The 17,539-nt window shown below is 44.2% G+C and overlaps 1 protein-coding gene across 3 annotated transcripts in view; it reads right to left on the minus strand.

Annotated features, from left to right (window-relative positions):
* The window catches only part of DAAM1 (dishevelled associated activator of morphogenesis 1), a 323,492-nt gene that overhangs the window by 71,577 nt on the left and 234,376 nt on the right, over window positions 1-17,539 (minus strand). For all 3 annotated transcript variants that reach the window (XM_029598201.1, XM_029598202.1, XM_029598200.1), the window contains exons 10-15: window positions 14,995-15,112; window positions 14,552-14,690; window positions 14,095-14,153; window positions 6,669-6,856; window positions 5,047-5,334; window positions 4,676-4,783 (exon numbers count right to left, since the gene is read on the minus strand). In XM_029598201.1, the coding sequence (XP_029454061.1) occupies window positions 4,676-4,783; window positions 5,047-5,334; window positions 6,669-6,856; window positions 14,095-14,153; window positions 14,552-14,690; window positions 14,995-15,112 (900 nt within the window). The remainder of the gene's footprint in view (window positions 1-4,675; window positions 4,784-5,046; window positions 5,335-6,668; window positions 6,857-14,094; window positions 14,154-14,551; window positions 14,691-14,994; window positions 15,113-17,539) is intronic.

A 17,539-nucleotide genomic window follows, 5' to 3' on the forward strand; every position in this document is an offset into this window, starting at 1 on the left:
AGCACGAATTCTGGTCAATGGGGCGCTGTCTAATTCTTTTCCACTATGCCAAGGAACAAGACAGGGCTGTCCTTTGTCCCCCCTGTTGTTCATTTTATCAGTTGAGCCTTTGGCCATAGCTCTTAGATCACATTCCGATATTTCTGGAATAAGGGTGGGGAAACATGAACATAAAACCTTACTCTTTGCTGATGATCTCCTTTTACTTCTAACTAACGCTCGTGAATCATTCCCCAAGGCTTTAAAGCTTTTTGCCACCTATCAACAGGTCTCCGGTTTTAAATTAAACCTGGACAAAACGGAGGCCTTAGACATAGCGGGATTTTTGGAATCGACATGGCCTGATTTCCCTGTTAAATGGGCGGGGGACAAGATTAAATACTTAGGAGTACAAATACATAGAAATACTAATTCTTGGTACCGGGTTAATATACCCCCACTTCTAGACAAAATCAGAGATAAATTGAAGGCTTGGCGATATTTTCCTCTGTCTTTGCATGGTAGGGTAGCTGTTATAAAAATGATAATTGCTCCAAAGATTCTCTACCTATTTTTGATGTTACCTATAGCTCTCTTAAGCAAGGACTTAAAACGCCTTCAAAGGGACATAACTTGTTTTTTGTGGCAGGGTCGGAAGGCGAGACTGGCCTATAAATGTTTGATAGCTCCAAAAGCCAAAGGGGGGCTTAACTTACCAGACTTTAAATTATATGCTTGGGCTGCAAATTTGCGGTTTCTGGGAGATTGGCTGAATGGTACCTCGGAATTTACTGATTATTCCCTGGTAGAGGATATTTGTGAACCCGTGAATCCTAAGTTAGTTTTACATTTACCACGGAAGGAGCTGTCCCGGTTGGGTATCAAGGCACAACTGGCCCAAAGGGTGCGCCAAGTTTGGGTTGACTTGAGGCATACCATGCACCTTTCGACACAACTCTCCTTGCAATATCCACTGCAGAATAACCCTATGATACTACCGTTGGAGGCATTCTTTACTGGTTTCTCCCCAAGGTTGGTTGATTGTACATTGGGGGATCTCATGGATTCCCAAACCGGGTGTCTGCACTCCTCTGATGTCCTGCAGGGGCAAATGGGTCTGAAGAGTAGCTCCTTTTTGGGGTACGCACAACTGCAGGCCTTTGTACATAAGCTCCAGCAGAACATCCGAGAACCAATAGGCAATCCGGAGTATCTTTTATTTATGAAAATATACCAGGGAAAGCAGGGCTCTTTGTCTTTATTATATAAATTTTGTCAGAATGTTTACCCCCTACCGAATTTTTGATAAACTAGTGGACAAATGGAACGTCGATCTCCCAGAAACCTTGGATGTACTAATGCTTAGGGACTGTTACTTGTCCATTTTCAAAATTACCCATAATGTCTCCCTGAGAGAAATGCAAGGGAGAATCTTTCATAGAGTAGCATATACCCCACAGGCTGCCTTTCGTATGGGACTTTCCACTTCCAGTCTGTGTACCAAATGTGCCCAGGGGCCGGCTACATTTATTTCTTGCATTGTGGGAATGCTCTGCTATTCAACACTTTTGGGAACAAGTACGGTTGAAAACCTCTAACTTATTCTTAGTGCAGATTCAATGGTCCTGTGCTTTTTGTCTGCTGAATGCTGATTGTGGAGAATCCTCGTTAAACCATGATAATATTTTGTTTTTCTCCAAAGCCTGTTTGATAGCTAAAAAATGTATCTTACTTAAATGGGTGGAAGCAGACCCACCGGATGGTACCCTGTGGTCGGCACAGATGTTACACTTGTTTCAGATGGAATATGGATCTTTGTATCACTCTCTTTCTTATAAGAAGAAACGTTTTTTTTTTAGAGACATTTGGTTAGCTTTTTATGTCTCTCTCCCGGAAGATATACAGCAGTTGTTTCCCCTTAAGGAAGATGCTTCACAGGGGAGTACCCATTCAGCGAACCTCTGAATACATCACGGGTGTACAACTTACTACCCCCTAAACAGCATTTCTGGATTCACGGAATTCTGAGAGGATTATTAATTGCATCAGTAGCATGGGATCTTCTAGGTGTTTGGGTAATTGCCAGGTTCTTGTGGCCTGGTTTGGCCTCTGTTGGAAACAGGATGCTGGGCTTGATGGACCCTTGGTCTGACCCAGCATGACAATTTCTTATGTTCTTATGTACTCAACGCACAATTAAACTCTGGAATTTGTTGCCAGAGGATGTGGTTAGTGCAGTTAGTATAGCTGTGTTTAAAAAAGGATTGGATAAGTTCTTGGAGGAGAAGTCCATTACCTGCTATTAAGTTCACTTAGAGAATAGCCACTGCCATTAGCAATGGTTACATGGAATAGACTTAGTTTTTGGGTACTTGCCAGGTTCTTATGGCCTGGATTGGCCACTGTTGGAAAACAGGATGCTGGGCTTGATGGACCCTTGGTCTGACCCAGTATGGCATTTTCTTATGTTCTTATGACAATGCAGGGTGGGGAAATGGAAAGGGTGGGTGGGTAATGGAAGGGGAAGAAAATGTATAAAATAGTCTAAGAATATTTCATTATGAATGCATGTATGTTCTGTTATGGCTGTATTGATTTAGTGGTTGTGATGTTAATGGATGACATGCTATGGTTGTACTGACGCTTAATAAAATATTTCGGAAAAAAAAATATATATTAAAAAGCACTGGTCCCAATACAGATCCCTGGGGCACTCCACTTTTACCTTCTTCCATTGAGAAAAGTGACCATTAAAAATCCTGCTCTCTGTTGTATTCAAATTGCAATCCAAATGGATCACCCAATGCAGGCTATAGTTTATGACCATTAAGCCATTATATAAAAGTACATCATAAACTATAAAACATAAAATAAGAAAACAAAAATTAAAACCTCCAAAATCAAAACAAAACTGAAGCCAAGCAAGCCAGTCATAACCTTTTCACCCCAAATTCCTTTCTATTAGAACTACCTGAAAGTACTTTTGTTTCCTCTATCTCAAACTTTCTAAATATGAAATTCTTTTACCCCTGCTTCTTCCAATATTCTTTGCCCATCTGATGGCTTCATCTCATCAATTCTATACCATTTACCTTTCCTGATAATGCTAAGCAATTAGGCATCATCTTAGATATCTTCCCATCCTTGTGACCTCTCATTTCACACATCTCCTTTTGCTCCTAAATCTATAATAGCCATAAAAGTTGTTCCTTATTCACATTTAACATGTCACCTTATGTCCCCCCTTTCAGTTGCACTTGACTACTACAACTCTTGACTCTTCTTTGTACTCCCCTTCCAGAATCTAGCTGCCATATTGCTGTAAGAGCAGCATGTTTTTCTTATCTCTATTCCTTTCTAGTCTTCCTTCACAGGCTCTTACAGAAGCTATCGCTGTTCTTTTAAACTGCTTTATTCAAATTCAAAGGCATTAATGGATTTAGTATTTCCATCTCTCTGCTTTAATGTTGCAATATTATCCATTCTTGCTGCCTTCACTCCCTATTCATTTTCCTCTGCACCACTTGTACATTACAGACTACCTCAAGGTTTCTGGTTGTCTCTGGTCTTGCACAACATTTTTGGAATAACCTCCCTCCTGCCCCACCTTAAAATACAATTCGTCAAATTCACTTTCCTAGATATAAAAAGAAAAATAAATCATAAAATCATGCTCAATAATCTCTGCATATCACCATGCTTTAAACTGATTCCACAGCACTGTATCCTTGTATGGCACATCCTTCAGGGCACCACAGGAAAATTGAAATGATTCATGTTACTGTGAGGTTCTGCAAAGTACTCTTGAGCTATGTATGGCAAATACAAGCATAACACATTAATTCTTGTCATGATATGCACAAAACATACCATTTGCAGATTTCTTTGAGAATGGATGGTACAAGTATTGTTTTCAAAGGCGTTTCTCCCACTATCTCTCTACAGAATGATTATTTTGAAAATAAGATTTGATGTTTAATGCAACACAGCTTTGAGTGAAAAAGCCCAAAGAAATTAAGAATTTTGAAGTGATCACTATGCTGTGTCTAGAAATGAGAAAGTTTACAGAGGCAATGTTTCTATGATCCTACCAATTATGTCTACATATTCTCTTCTATATATAGATCTATGTCATACACTTACACATAATGTGTGTGTGTGTGTGTGTGTGTGTGTGTGTGTGTGTATCACAGAGATACAGACATAGATCTAGACAGATATATATATATATGAGCCACCACATCGCTCTCAGGCCATGTGGTGGCTCAGTGCCCTCCTGGCTTCTGTACAGGAGGCAGGGCCTGAGAGTGATGCAGATGCTGATTCAGTCATATTAAGCTGCAGCTCCTCCCCTCCCAGAGAAGGGACCACAAAGATGGCTGCAACTGGGATTAAAAAAAAAAAAAAAAGTTTGCAGGGCAGGAGGTCTTAAGAAACATGTTTGATGGCTATGGTGTAAGGTACAGTGCAGTGTATGCAGCTGCAGGGTAGTTCTTGCTTCCCCCTTATCCTCCTGCAATCACTGTCACTGCATGGACTGGGAGAAAGCTGCTGGGGACTTGTGCTGGTCCATGGACTGGCATTTGAAAAACACTGCTCTAACTGGAACTGAACCTGTTTCACCTGTAGCACAGATAAACACAGGTTTTGTAACCGTATAACTAAAAGAGACTGCCCAACCAGAGGATATTCTTACCTGCTGTCTTTGGTAAGCAGAGAAGGTTCTTTCAATATCTTCAAGATCTAGAATCTTAAATACTTTTGCATCATCAATTTCTGTCCATATTGTGCCACTCAGTTTATTCTGAAATACAGCATTTAAAGATCATTTATTTCAATTACAAAGACTTACTATATGACAACAGTCAGTTCAATGCCAGGGTGTTTATCAAAGTAAACCATACACACATCATTCATGTCAGATCATTCTACAAGATAACCAAACACTAACTATACTTTCCCCCAAAAAATGTGGATGTAATAACTATATAAATGATTTTTTGTCCCTTCACAAATGTAATCTATTACTGACATCTCTTGGACAGTAAATTAGGAAGAACTGCTTACCTCTGGAAGCTTGGACCAGTTGAAGGACTTGAGAGGGTTTGTGGGCTGTGGAATGTTTTTCTTTTTAAGGGCTGGGCCCAGCGGTGCTCCTGGAGGTGCGGCTATTCCTCCTAGGGGAGGAGGTCCAGGGGGAGGGGGTGGGCCACCTGGAGGGGGAGGCGGTGGAGGAGGAATTCCACCAGGAAAAGGGGGAGGTGGGGGAGGAAGTAGACCTCCTAGCGATGCAGAAGGTAGAGGGCCACCAGGGGCTCCAGGTGGTGGAAGCGGACCACTGGAAACTGAAGACCTCTGCACGATAAAATAAACAAGAAGTTGATTTTAAAAAAGGGCTCATTTGGTATTGGAAGATAGACACATCATAAATCAAGCGTTTAGCATTCAGGATCATAGTTATTAATTTTTTTCAGTGAGTGTATAGAGTGGAAGAAAAACCATCATAGAATATTGTCAGATTGGGACTTACGTTGCTAACGATTTGCCAAAGTATTTCTATTTACACTGAAAGACAGATGAGGATGACCAGTTTGACAAAACCATTTTGCCATCTCTTCCCTGAAAAGACATTTCGCCTTGTGTAATGAAATAGCAAAGGATCACTCCAGCTTATGTTTCAGTTAAAAATAAATAAATAAAAGAATCTGCCTACTCCATCTGGAGGGCTTCATCTGCCAGTCAGCTTATCTATTTTGAAAATGTAAAGAGCTTCGGCTTTGCAGTCTGACCAGTCACTGCTCAGTTTCGGTTTGCTGTATCTGGTACAGGTTAAACTCCTCACTACATTTTGTTACTTAAAGAAAAACGAGCAGAGGCACCTCTATAAATACAGAGAACAAAGAGGCATGAAAGACTGAGGAATTAAAGCAGCATGCTTCTCTCATCAGCTCTTCTTTTATATCGCTAATGGAAATGGCAATAAAGCCATCTAAAATTTACCACCATGCAATCATCAAAGCATTACAGTGGAAAACAGAGATTGGTGGCATATCCAGAAACTGTATGGCCATTAACTCTCACAAGTCTGTTTCTGTTCTTTAAGTGCTCACATGCCCCATGGACTTTTAGCTTCTGCCACCTGAGAAACAGAAACAAGCAAGGCCTGCTCAAGACTAGCAAAGCAACTTTCACGTTAACCATACAGTTCCGTTCCCAACAAGCTGCACTATTTGGACTTCCTGCAAACATCTGGACCGTTTCTTTACATTCGAAGGGGGCAATCTTCAGACTGGCCACCTCGGGGACACAGTCTGCAGATGCTTTCTCATCTGTGGGTAAAAAGTATGTGCATGCTCTCTCTGTGAAATTGGGATCTGTGGACGCTGGCACCTGCTTTTCATGCGGGTAGATTTTACAAGGGAAATGAGTGTGGACTTACATACAATTTGCACATGTTCTGCTCCAATCCTGCCCAAAACACACTCCTGGGAATGCCTCCTCCCAATTGCAGTTAAAAAGTACACACAATGCTTGTAGCCATATAGAGGGAGGGCGATTTTCAGGCGAGCTGTTGTCCCGTGCAAATGGCTTTGAGAATTGCCCTCCCCATTGAACGATGAAAAATCCCACATCTGCACTGTTGTAGGGGACCACAGACCACAAAAGGGAAGCCTGCAGAAACTGCTTACCCTGCTGAGCTCCTGAACTTTAGCCGTGAGCTCTGCCACCTGCTGCTTGACCTGCTTATGCTCCATCACCTCCTTTTCAAGTTTTTCTTTCATTTTGTTCAGGGTCTGCATCATCTCCTCCTTCTCCTGCGTCTTAGCATCGCACTCTCTCTCTTTCTTTTCAAATTTCTGCTGCAGCTCATGGTGCTCTAGAAAAGCGTACAAAGCAAGGTTTTCAGTACACTGGCACATCATCTGGAGGCTAAGTACATGACATGTACAAAACTCTGCAGGTTTGTAAGTTACGAGCGAGTCTACTCTAGAGGGAAGCAGCAAGGATGAAAGAGGGAGGTCTTGCTGCTCGCAGTCAACACCCATGGAATACACTTTTCCACTTCTGAGAGAAATCCATTGACCAGCGTACTCATGCTAAAAGAGAAGAATTCAGACTACAAAAAATGGGGGTAAATTTTGTACTTGCCCACATGGCTGTGAAGTCTACGGGGATATCTTTTACCCTCAGGACATTACGATGAAAATTCAAAGCAAAATTACTTTCCTAGTGTGTAGCCAGATGGACTCAGGACCAATGGGTTATACTCCCCTGTCAGCAGATGGAGACAGAGTCAGGTTTCAAAGATGACATCATCCCACATACACCCCCCTGCAGTGACCTCAGTCCTTCAGTATTTCTCCGCCTCCAGCAGATAGTGGACATGCTTTCCTTATGGGGATCGCTGTACTTTTTGGAAGAAAAAAATTCTATTTAAACTGGAGAAAAGATTGAGCCCCGCTCTCCTGCGGTGATACCTAAAGGTCCCTCCCCCAGTTGAGAATTCCTGAGGTGATTTTTGAGATCCCTCACAGGTATGCCTTGGTCCAGTAGCCAGTTCCTGGCGTGGACTTTGCTGTTGAGGCAACTGAAAAGCAGCTGGTGCAGGAAGCCTAACGTGGCGGTGACAGCCATAGCCTTCTTCCCCCACAGCTGGAGAGGATCTCTGTACTCAGCCAGTAGGCACTGAGCCCAGGTAAATAAAAAGAGAAGAGGATTTGCCTCTTGATTCAGAGATGTTTTGGAGGGGTTTCGGTAAGACTTCCTCCGGTCTCCTTGCTCGGTGTGCTGTACAGACGTTGTTCCTGATCCCATTGGGGTAAGGGGAAATGGGCTTCCGAGCGGTCTCCCGGTAGGCTAGGCCCCACTTTAGGCTTGGTTGGCACACTGCCTGGTAGACAGCGGCAGCGCCATCTTGTGTGCATCTCTGTGCATGCTATATTGCCCACCATAGAGCTTCGTTACGCGTAGTACGTGTTGGCTCTGCACACGCGCTGTGGCATAATGCTGCGCGCGCACTGTGAGCATTAAGTTGCACGTGTACCTACGTGCACAACTTACTAGCTGCAGAATACAAGTAAAGCCAGGTGTACAGGCTGTGCATATGCCTTAAGAACATGCCATACTGGGTCAGACCAAGGGTCCATCAAGTCCAACATTCTGTTTCCAACAGTGGTCAATCTAGGGCATAAGAACTGGGTAAATACCCAAAAACTAAGTCTATCCCATGCTACTGTTGCTAGTAATAGCAGTGGCTGTTTTCCAAGTCAACTTAATTAATAGCAGGTAATGGACTTCTCCTCCAAGAACTTATCCAATCCTTTTTTAAACTCAGCTACACTAACTGCACTAACCACATCCCCTGGCAACAAATTCCAGAGTCTAATTGTGCATTGAGTGAAAAAGAACTTTCTCCAATTAGTTTTAAATGTGCCACATGCTAACTTCATGGAGTGCCCCCTAGTCCTATTATCTGAAAGAGTAAATAACAGATTCACATTTACCCGTTCTAGACCTCTCATGATTTTAAACACCTCTATGATATCCCCCCATCAGCCGTCTCTTTTTCAAGCTGAACAGTCCTAACCTTGCTGTGGCCCACGTAGGTGCTCTGAAATCTGTGTGCATAAAATTTTAAGTGTAAGCGACTGAACATGCAGTTACTGTCGCCAATGGCTCCAGCAGCAAAGAAACATAAGAGCCTTTCTCTCTGTGCTGGTTGTCATATTAGGGCTGAACAGTCTGACCTGGATTCTTGCTATGTCAGCACTGTGAGGAAGCCCAGGGAGAGATGGCCTCTCTGGACTTTGCTAATCCCAGCTCCTCCCATTCAGAGGATGGGGCAGCCACAGCCTTAACTGGAAGTACCCCAGACCTGAGTACCCCGGGACTGGGTCATCCATGGGAGAGGGAAATTTGGCAGCACCTAACCCAGTACCTCCTGGGCTAGGCATCAACCCAGCTGCCTTCTCTTGGGTGGAATTTTTTCAAGGTCTTCAAGCCTCCATACAGGCGCAGTCTGCTATCTCACTTGCCCCTGTCCAGACAGAACCTCAGCCGGTAAGCCCTTCCTCTACCAGTCCTATCTGTAGACCTCTAGGCATGCCTTGCGTCACCACAGATGTTCCTGGCAGGGACCTAGACAGCACGGATGAAGAGGAGGATTACAGATTCCTTGGAAGATGGGGAAATTCTCCCTGGTTTAGAACCGTATCAGACCATGTTACTTTTTTTCCATAGAGATGAATTGCCGGGCCTGGTTTCCCAGACCCTGAAGATGCTGGGAGTTCCTGGGGCGGACTATGTCAGAACCAAAGAAGAATCCCATTCTGAAATTCCCTACGGAAAGCCTCTTGCTACTTTCCAGTGCTGGAAGCCATCCAGGATTTGATTGACCTGGAATGGGATGCCCCAGAAGCAAGTTTTAAAGGTGGACAAGCGTTAGAAGCTCTATATCCACTGGACCCAGCAGCAAGAGAACGTTTGCGTTTCCCTAAACTGGATGTGCTGGTCTGTGCTGTCTCTAAGCGAAAAACTATCCCAGTGGAGGGAGGAGCTGCCTTAAAGGATGCACATGATAGACATACGAGTCCATCCTTAAACAGGCCTTTGATGCAATAGCAATGACCTTACAGATTGCTGCTTCTTGTGCCCTGGTAGCTCGTTCATGCCTGCTCCTCTCTCGGGTAGTGGATGACTTGGGGGCGAATTCCAGGGTGGTTATGGAACCCACCGCCGTCTTTTTAGCTGACGCTGGTTCAGACCTTGACTGTACCTCAGCCAGAGGAATGGCCTCAGTGGTGCTGGCCAGACGATAACTATGGCTGCAGATTTGATCAGCAGATGCAACCTCCAAGGCAAATCTCACAAAGATGCCCTTTAAAAGATCACTTCTCTTTGGAAGTGAATTGAAAAAGCTGGCCAGTAAATGAGGCGAATCTCGTTCCCCAGCTATGAGAAGATAAGAGAAAGCAGTTACAGTGCCCCTCACCTATGAGAGGTCAATCTAAGGGCAAACACACTTTTGCACTTGCAGAAACACAACATTTCAGAGGTCTCAGTCCTTTTGGGGCAGACAGCCCAAGAGAGGGGCAGATTCGGGTTCAGGTTTGTCCCAACCCCCCTAATGAAATTTTGCTGACCCACCCTCGGAACGAGAAGATAGGGGGGTAGACTGTTCCTCTTCTACCAACAGTGGGTCGAGATCACTTCGGACAAATGAGTTCTGGAGGTCATACGAGAAGGATATGTGTAGAATTTCACAGCACTCCTCGGGTCATATTCATTATATCTCTTTGCCACGGCCATCACAAGAAGCAGGCAGTGGAGACTACCCTCAGGATGAGGGCTATAATCTCAGTACCTGCGCCCCAGAAAATACGGAGCGTTATTCCATCTATTTCATCGTACCCAAGAAGGAGGGTTCCTTTCGCCTCACACCCTGGACCTCAAGAGCATCAACCAACATCTACGAGTGATTAATCTCTGCATGGAAACACTATGCTCTGTGATAACTGCTGTATAATCAAGAGAGTTCTTAACCACCCTGGACCTATCCAAGGCCTACTATATATTCCAATCCGCCAAGAACATCAACGTTTCCTAAGCTTTGCAGTACTGGGTTGCCATTATCAGTTTCGGGCTAGCAACAGCACTGAGAAAAGAGGGAATCCTGGTGCACCTGTACTTGGATGGCTGGTTGATCTGGGCAAAGTCTGTGTGAAAGAGAGTCTCCGGGTGACCAACAGGGTGACCCTCCTTGCTTCGGGAACTCAGTTGGGTTGTAAACCTGGACAAAAGCAGTCTCAAATCCTCCCAGTCCTTGGAATATCTGGGAGTTCAATTTGACACCAAGCAGGGCAAGGTCTTCCTTCTGACTACATGGATAAGGAAGTTGATGTCCCAAGTGTGTCAGTTGATGAGCACGATACGCCCGATAGTGTGGAGCTACCTTCAAGTTCTCAGTTTGATGGCAGCTTCCCTAAAAGTAGTGCCGTGGGAGAGGGCAAACATGTGACTACTTCAACACTCCCTGTTACATTGGAACCCGCAGTCTCAAGACTATTCTATTCACCTCCACTTACCGATGGAAGTATGCTCTTAGGTCCAGTGGTGACTGCAGGAAACTCATCTGGGTAGGGGTGTACCCCTGTCCTCTCTGAACTGGCTGATCCTCACAACAGACGCGAGCTTCCAGGGCTGGGGAGCTCACTGTCAGGAACTGATGGCCCGGGGATGTTGGACCAAAGAGGCCCTCCGGAACATAAACTGTCTGAAAGCCCAGGCAGTGAGATTGGCATGTCTACAATTCAGTCACATACTCCAGGGTCAAGGGGCCCATGTGATGTCGGACAATGCAACGATGGCAGCCTACATCAACAGCCAGGGTGGAACCAAAAGCCAGCAAATGTCCTCATGGAATGGATGGAAATACATCTAGAAATGATCTCAGCCTTCCACATCACAGGAAGAGACAACATCAGAGTAGACTTTCTAAGCAGGGAAAGTCTGGACCCAGGAGAGTGGGCATTGTTGGCCAAGGCCTTTCAGCTGGTAGTAGATTGCTGGGATCTCCCATCTATCGACTTGTTGGCTGCATCTCACAATGCGAAGATTCCCCAATTCTTCAGTCGCAGAAGAGATCAGTGGTCCCTAGATACCGATGCTCTTGTTCAGACCTGGCTGGAAGAGGAGCTGCTATATGCCTTCCCTCCGTGGCCCCTGCCAGGCAGAGTCATTACCAGAAGCGAGCACCTCAGGGGATTAGTCCTGCTAGTAGCTCCAGATTGGCCCAGGCATCCATGAAATGCAGACATGCAGAGACACCCGGTGGAGATACCCCTGTGCCTCCCACCACACCGGGATCTGCTACAGCAGGGACCGGTCCTTCATGAGGATCCAACTCGATTTGTCTTATGATCTGGTCCTTGAGAGGGCTCACCTGATAAAGTGAGGATATTCGGCGGAAGTAATTGCCATCTTACTCTGCACATGGAAGTTCTCTACATCCCTAGCATATGTGCGGGTCTGGAGAGTATTTGAGGCCTGGTGTGAGGCCTGGTGTGAGGAACAAGGTTGTTTCCCCTCGGATGGTCAAAATCCCACTAATTCTGGAATTTTTGCAGGACAGCTTGAATAAAGGTTTGGCCCTTAACTCCTTGAAGGTCCAGGTAGTGGCTCTCTCCTGTTTCAGTGGCGAGGCGCACAGAACCCACCTGTCGGCTCATCTGGACATGGTTTTCTGAAAGGGGTGAAGCACCTCTGGCCACCCCTACGGTGGTTCCCTTGTGGAATTTTAATCTAGTATTGGAGTTTCTGACATGGCCCTCCTTTCGGCTGCTGCTCAGTGTTTCTTTGTATTTATTAACTTTGCAAAAAAAGTGTTCCTGGAGGCTATATATGCTCGGCATGTTGCATCTCTGAACTACAGGCCTTGTTGGGTCGGGAACCTTTCCTCCGGATGACTCCAGGAGTGTTACAGCTTTGTACTGTTCCATCCTTCTTGCCCAAGGTAGTCTCAGACTTTCATTTGAATCAGTCCATTTCCTTACCATCCCAAGATAAGAACGAGAACGTGGAAGAATACTGCCCCTTCCATCATTTGAACGTCAGTAAGCTTTTGGGGTGGTATCTGGAAGCTTCAGAACCGGTCCGAAAGATGGACCACCTGTTTGCCCTTCACAGTGGAGGGAAGCAGGGCGAACCAGCTTTGTAGGCTGCCATAGCTCGCTGGATTAAGGAGGTGGTCACGGTAGCCTATGTGGAGGCAGGAAAGCCATTACCTTTTCAGGTTAAAGCTCATTCCACTAGGGCTCAGGCGGTCTCATGGGCGGAAGCTAGACTGCTGTCTCCCGTTGACGTGGTCCTCCTTGCACACCTTCTCCAGGATCTATCGCCTGGACGTTCAGACCTGAGAGGACACAGCCCTCGCAAGGGTGGTGTTAACTGGACCGCAGGCAGCCTCCCGGCCCGATTGGGAGTAGCTTTTGAACATTCCATTGGTCCTGAGTCCATCTGTTTACATGCTAGGAAATAGAAAAATTACTTACCTGATAATTTTGTTTTCCTTAGTGTAGACAGATGGATTCAGCAACCTGCCCAGGGATGCCCAAGAATGGTGCCAAGGATTTGCCCGTGGAGTGAATATCGATTCCAAGAGATTACAGGTAAGCAGTCATCCAAGTCCCTAGATTAGGGCATCTATAATCTTACTGGGGTTCAGTGTTTATGTTTGGTTGAGTACAGATATGGTGATCCGTTTTAAATCAAGTTTTTTCAATAGAATGTCCACAGGGGTTTTTGAAGAGAATACTGAAGGGCTGAGGTCACTGCAAGGGGTGTATGTAGGGTGGGATCAGCTTTGAAACCTGTCTCCATCTGCTGGCAGGAGAGCATAACCCAGTGGTCCTGAGTCCATCTGTCTACACTAAGGAAAACAAAATTATCAGGTAAGTAATTTCTCCAATGGGCCCTTTCCCTTTGAAAATTACCCACACACGTTTCAATCTACTACTTTTGTGTGGGTAGATTCCGAAGACGAATCGCTCACAAATGCAACCCTGTCCCCGGGAACACCTCTTCGCACTACTGGGTAAAGTTCCCCATGTCATGATCCTAGGCAGGCAATCTTCCAAAAGCCCCATTTCTGTGGGTAAAGCAGTCTCACCCACGGCAATGGCTTTGAAAATCCTCCTCATTATAATAAAATGGCTGGATGGGATTTCAAGGGCGACGAGGGAAGAAAGCAATACACATTCTTGAGAGGAATGCTTTCTGGCTGAGAAGGTTACTGCAATTAACTCTGCACGAGTGGTTTTGCTCATTATCATCATGGTCATTACGCAGATGGTGTCCATATTCTGATGCATACCTGGCAGAGCAAGAGCTAAACAGCCAACAGAACTTTTTAATCTTAAATTATTTTTTTTTCCTGTTTTTGCAAGTCTAAAGAGAGGGAACTGCAGAAGGTAGGAAGAGCTGCACTTTGTAAGAAGCATCCCAAAAAGCTTTAAACATGCCACACCAAGGTGATCATAAAGTGCCTTAAGCAGATCTTCCTGCTTTGTATAATTAAGAGAGAGTGTGTGTGTGTAAATATATATATTACAGTGTTACCTTTTCTCATTTTTTCTGCTTGCTCTTTCCATTGTTTGACCTCATTTTCATTAACTAACCTGCAGAGTAAAAGTATGTTCATAAAAAACATTAGTACCAATACTAAGCCAAGCTCTTGGGAGGGGGGAGGGTGTCTAAAATTAAACCATGCACATAGGTCAAACATATCCAGATAAAAGGGGTGAGCTTAAACTTGTCAATCCAGCCAGTTGCCCCTCAACTACAGATGCACAAGCAGCTTTGAATCCATCCCCTTATATATGCCGGAAGATATATCAAAGGTCAAAAAAACCTGAATCTATTTGCTTGGTCAAGCAACAATTATCAAATACTAATCATATTGAAAGAACAGATAAAAGCAGATTATACAGCACATCCTCAAAATAATCCCAACCTTAAATCAGCAACGGGAAAAAGCACTCTTTAGAAAAAGGAAAACTGAACTTTTATCACTTACATGCGAACAACATTTTTAACATTAAAATTCTCCAATGGAGATAGATCAGGATCCTGTCCTTTCTCATTCTGTATGACTATTTGCTGTACAATTCTGTCCAATAGCAGCCAATAATGGATAGTGTTACCACTTCTCTTATCTGGAACACAGAGGAAGGGATAAAGTACATCGATGAAAACAGTACACACAGCTTTCATTTTAAACTGCACCAACTCTATGAATCTACTGCCATAGAGACATAACTTTGTGAGAGGATGTAAAATAAATTCACACATACCACCTGCTTCATTAAAAGCATGCCCAGATCAAGAGATCACAAAAATATCCATGTATTTTCTGGGGACAGCGCGAGCTTCACTTATAAATCAAGACTCATTTTGACTGGTCTGCCTCGACCGACACACACAGCACAAAGGGAAGAGGCCACTGTTTTGTGTACTCACAAGGCATCTGGAGACAATGGTGGAGGATAGACATAAAGTGTGGGTACGATTCTGTATGAGTCAACCTCTTTCTCGTCAGCTCAAACATCTGCGTTGCACTCTTTGTGTCTATGTGAACCTGTTTCACATAAAATTCAGTCACTACCAGGAAGCAGAAAACTCTCTGTTCAAAGCAATAAAAGCACCGCCACAATCTTCAATCTAGCACATCAGGAACAGTCTCCCCCTTTTAATTACTTTCGGTGGCTTACTGGGCACCATCAGGATGCCTGTCCAATCTACAGAAGCCAACAGAGAGTCGGAGAAATTACAACCACAGCTGACCAGGGCCGGTGCTTCCATTAGTCAAACTAGGCAGTCACACAGAGCGCCAAGATTTTGGGGAGGGCAAACTCCTGCCAGTATGAGCTCCAAAGGAGTGCTGTACCAGAGTTAATACTGCCAAGGAAGGGAACACAGCGCTGCAGCCACTGTGCTGGAACTGCTGCCAACTGTAAGCTGATGTTGGGGGGAGGGGAAGGCGATGGTGAATGATGGAAGGTTGGCCTAGGGCGCCAAATAGACTTGCACCGGCCCTGTAGCCAACAGTGGTAACCTGCACGGAGCAGTGGTCACAACTTTAACAGCAGTGAAATGACCACATCGGGCTCCTAACAAAGCACTGCGGTAACTTGGATAGAGCAGTAGTTACAACCCTAACAGCAGTGGTATGTATTGGGCTTCTAAAGCTAGGGTAACCTATAAGAATCAAAGAAAAAGGATAACCCAGGGCTGTATACCAGTATATTAACAGATTCCGAGCATGCTCGGGACTGATCTGGAGGGCAGTGATAGGAAAAGGGTTCAAGGATCAGGTTACAATCATGGGAGGCAGAGTGAGGTGGAACTGGTGTTTGGTTGCCTATGGGTATTATATATGTTTATCTAACCAAAGTGGAAGAATCTCAGCTGGACAGACTAAACGGGCCAATCTGTTCTTTTTTTCTGCCATTCTACACTGTGAGGTCTATATTCAGCCACTGGCCAGCTAGCAAAGTTAGCTGGATTATTCAGGGATTGTAGTACCCGGCTATGTCAAAGTTAGCTGGGTAAATTTATCTGGCTAAAATTTAGGACTGCTTTTCGGCACTGTTAAATTTATTCAGCTATGTTAGCTGGATAACACTGAAAATCGGTGTTCATCTGGCTAACTTAGCTAGATAGCCAGCTCTGCACCAGAAAGCCTCCACCCCCACCTCAAAGCTAAGCCAGATTACATTTTAGCCAGCATAATGGTTATCCAGCTACCTTGGGCTGGTCAGCACAGCAGGATTTTCAAATCCTGCCACTTGTCCAGCCAAGACCGAACGTATGGACCTCTATGTTATCATGGAAGTGTAGCAGTCAGAACTTGGCCAAACCTACAAACATTAGCTTGTTTAAAAAGTTATTTTTGCCTCCATAAAGGCATTAGCACCATTTAATTACTAAATAATAAAAGTCCAGTAGGGAAGCATAGGAATAACCAATATTCAAGTCCAAATATTTCCCAATCAACCCTGACTAGTCCTTTCAAGCTGGATATACTCAAGAATGCCTTATATTACTGAGGATTGTCATTCATGGACTTATAAAGTGTAGATTCAATCACTGCCTATCAGTCACCGGAATTAAAATTTTGTGTCTAACAGTGCCTTGCACCACTCATCACTATGCATGGTAGAGTACTCTTATCTTCTGCACATAAATGTCTATGCACTCAACTGTGCCAGTACTTATCTTTTGTATTTATTTATTTGTTGAGTTTTATATACCGTCATTCGGTAAAGCCATCATAACGGTTTACAAAATTTAAATTGTAACTCTCTTAACAATTGTGGAAAAAGTATAACAATGTGCATATTAAACAGAGGTTAAACATTTCAAGTCCAGAAAGTATAATTATGTGGGAGGAGGAGGGATTGTTTGTTCTGGTTGGAGAGAAGTTATTTTGAGGTTTTTGGATGAAAGTTCGATTGGGAGTTAGGATGTTCAGAAGTATGAAGGTCAGTGTAGAATTTGCGAAACAGCAATGTTTTTAGGTCTTTTTTGAGCGTTTTGAGGTTGGGTTCTCAGATCTTTAGGTAGGGAGCTCCAAAATTTAGGGGAGGCAATGGAAAAGGCTCTTTCTCTTGTTGTTGTTAGATGCGCATCTCTGATGGGGGGGATGTTTAAGCATCCTGAGTTGTTTGAACGTAGGTTTCTTTGAGGATTCTGGGAAGTTATGTTTAATCCATTTAGACCTTGATGATCACTGTTTAGAATTTTATGAATGATGTCATTGTATCATATCTCCATAACCTTGAGAAACTATACCATAGAGCAGTGGTTCCCAAACCTGTCCTGGAAGTCACCCAGCCAGTCATATTTTCAGGATATCCACAATGAATATGCAGGAGATAAACTTGCATTCACTGCTTTTACAGCATGTGAATTTTATGCACAGGTTTGGAAACCTCTGCCACAAAATATAAGTCAAGGGTAGGCAAATCTGGTCCTGGAGTGACACAAATAGGTCTGATTTTCA

This window comes from Rhinatrema bivittatum, chromosome 4, assembly GCF_901001135.1.
Source record: "Rhinatrema bivittatum chromosome 4, aRhiBiv1.1, whole genome shotgun sequence".
In the NCBI taxonomy this organism is placed as follows: domain Eukaryota; kingdom Metazoa; phylum Chordata; class Amphibia; order Gymnophiona; family Rhinatrematidae; genus Rhinatrema; species Rhinatrema bivittatum.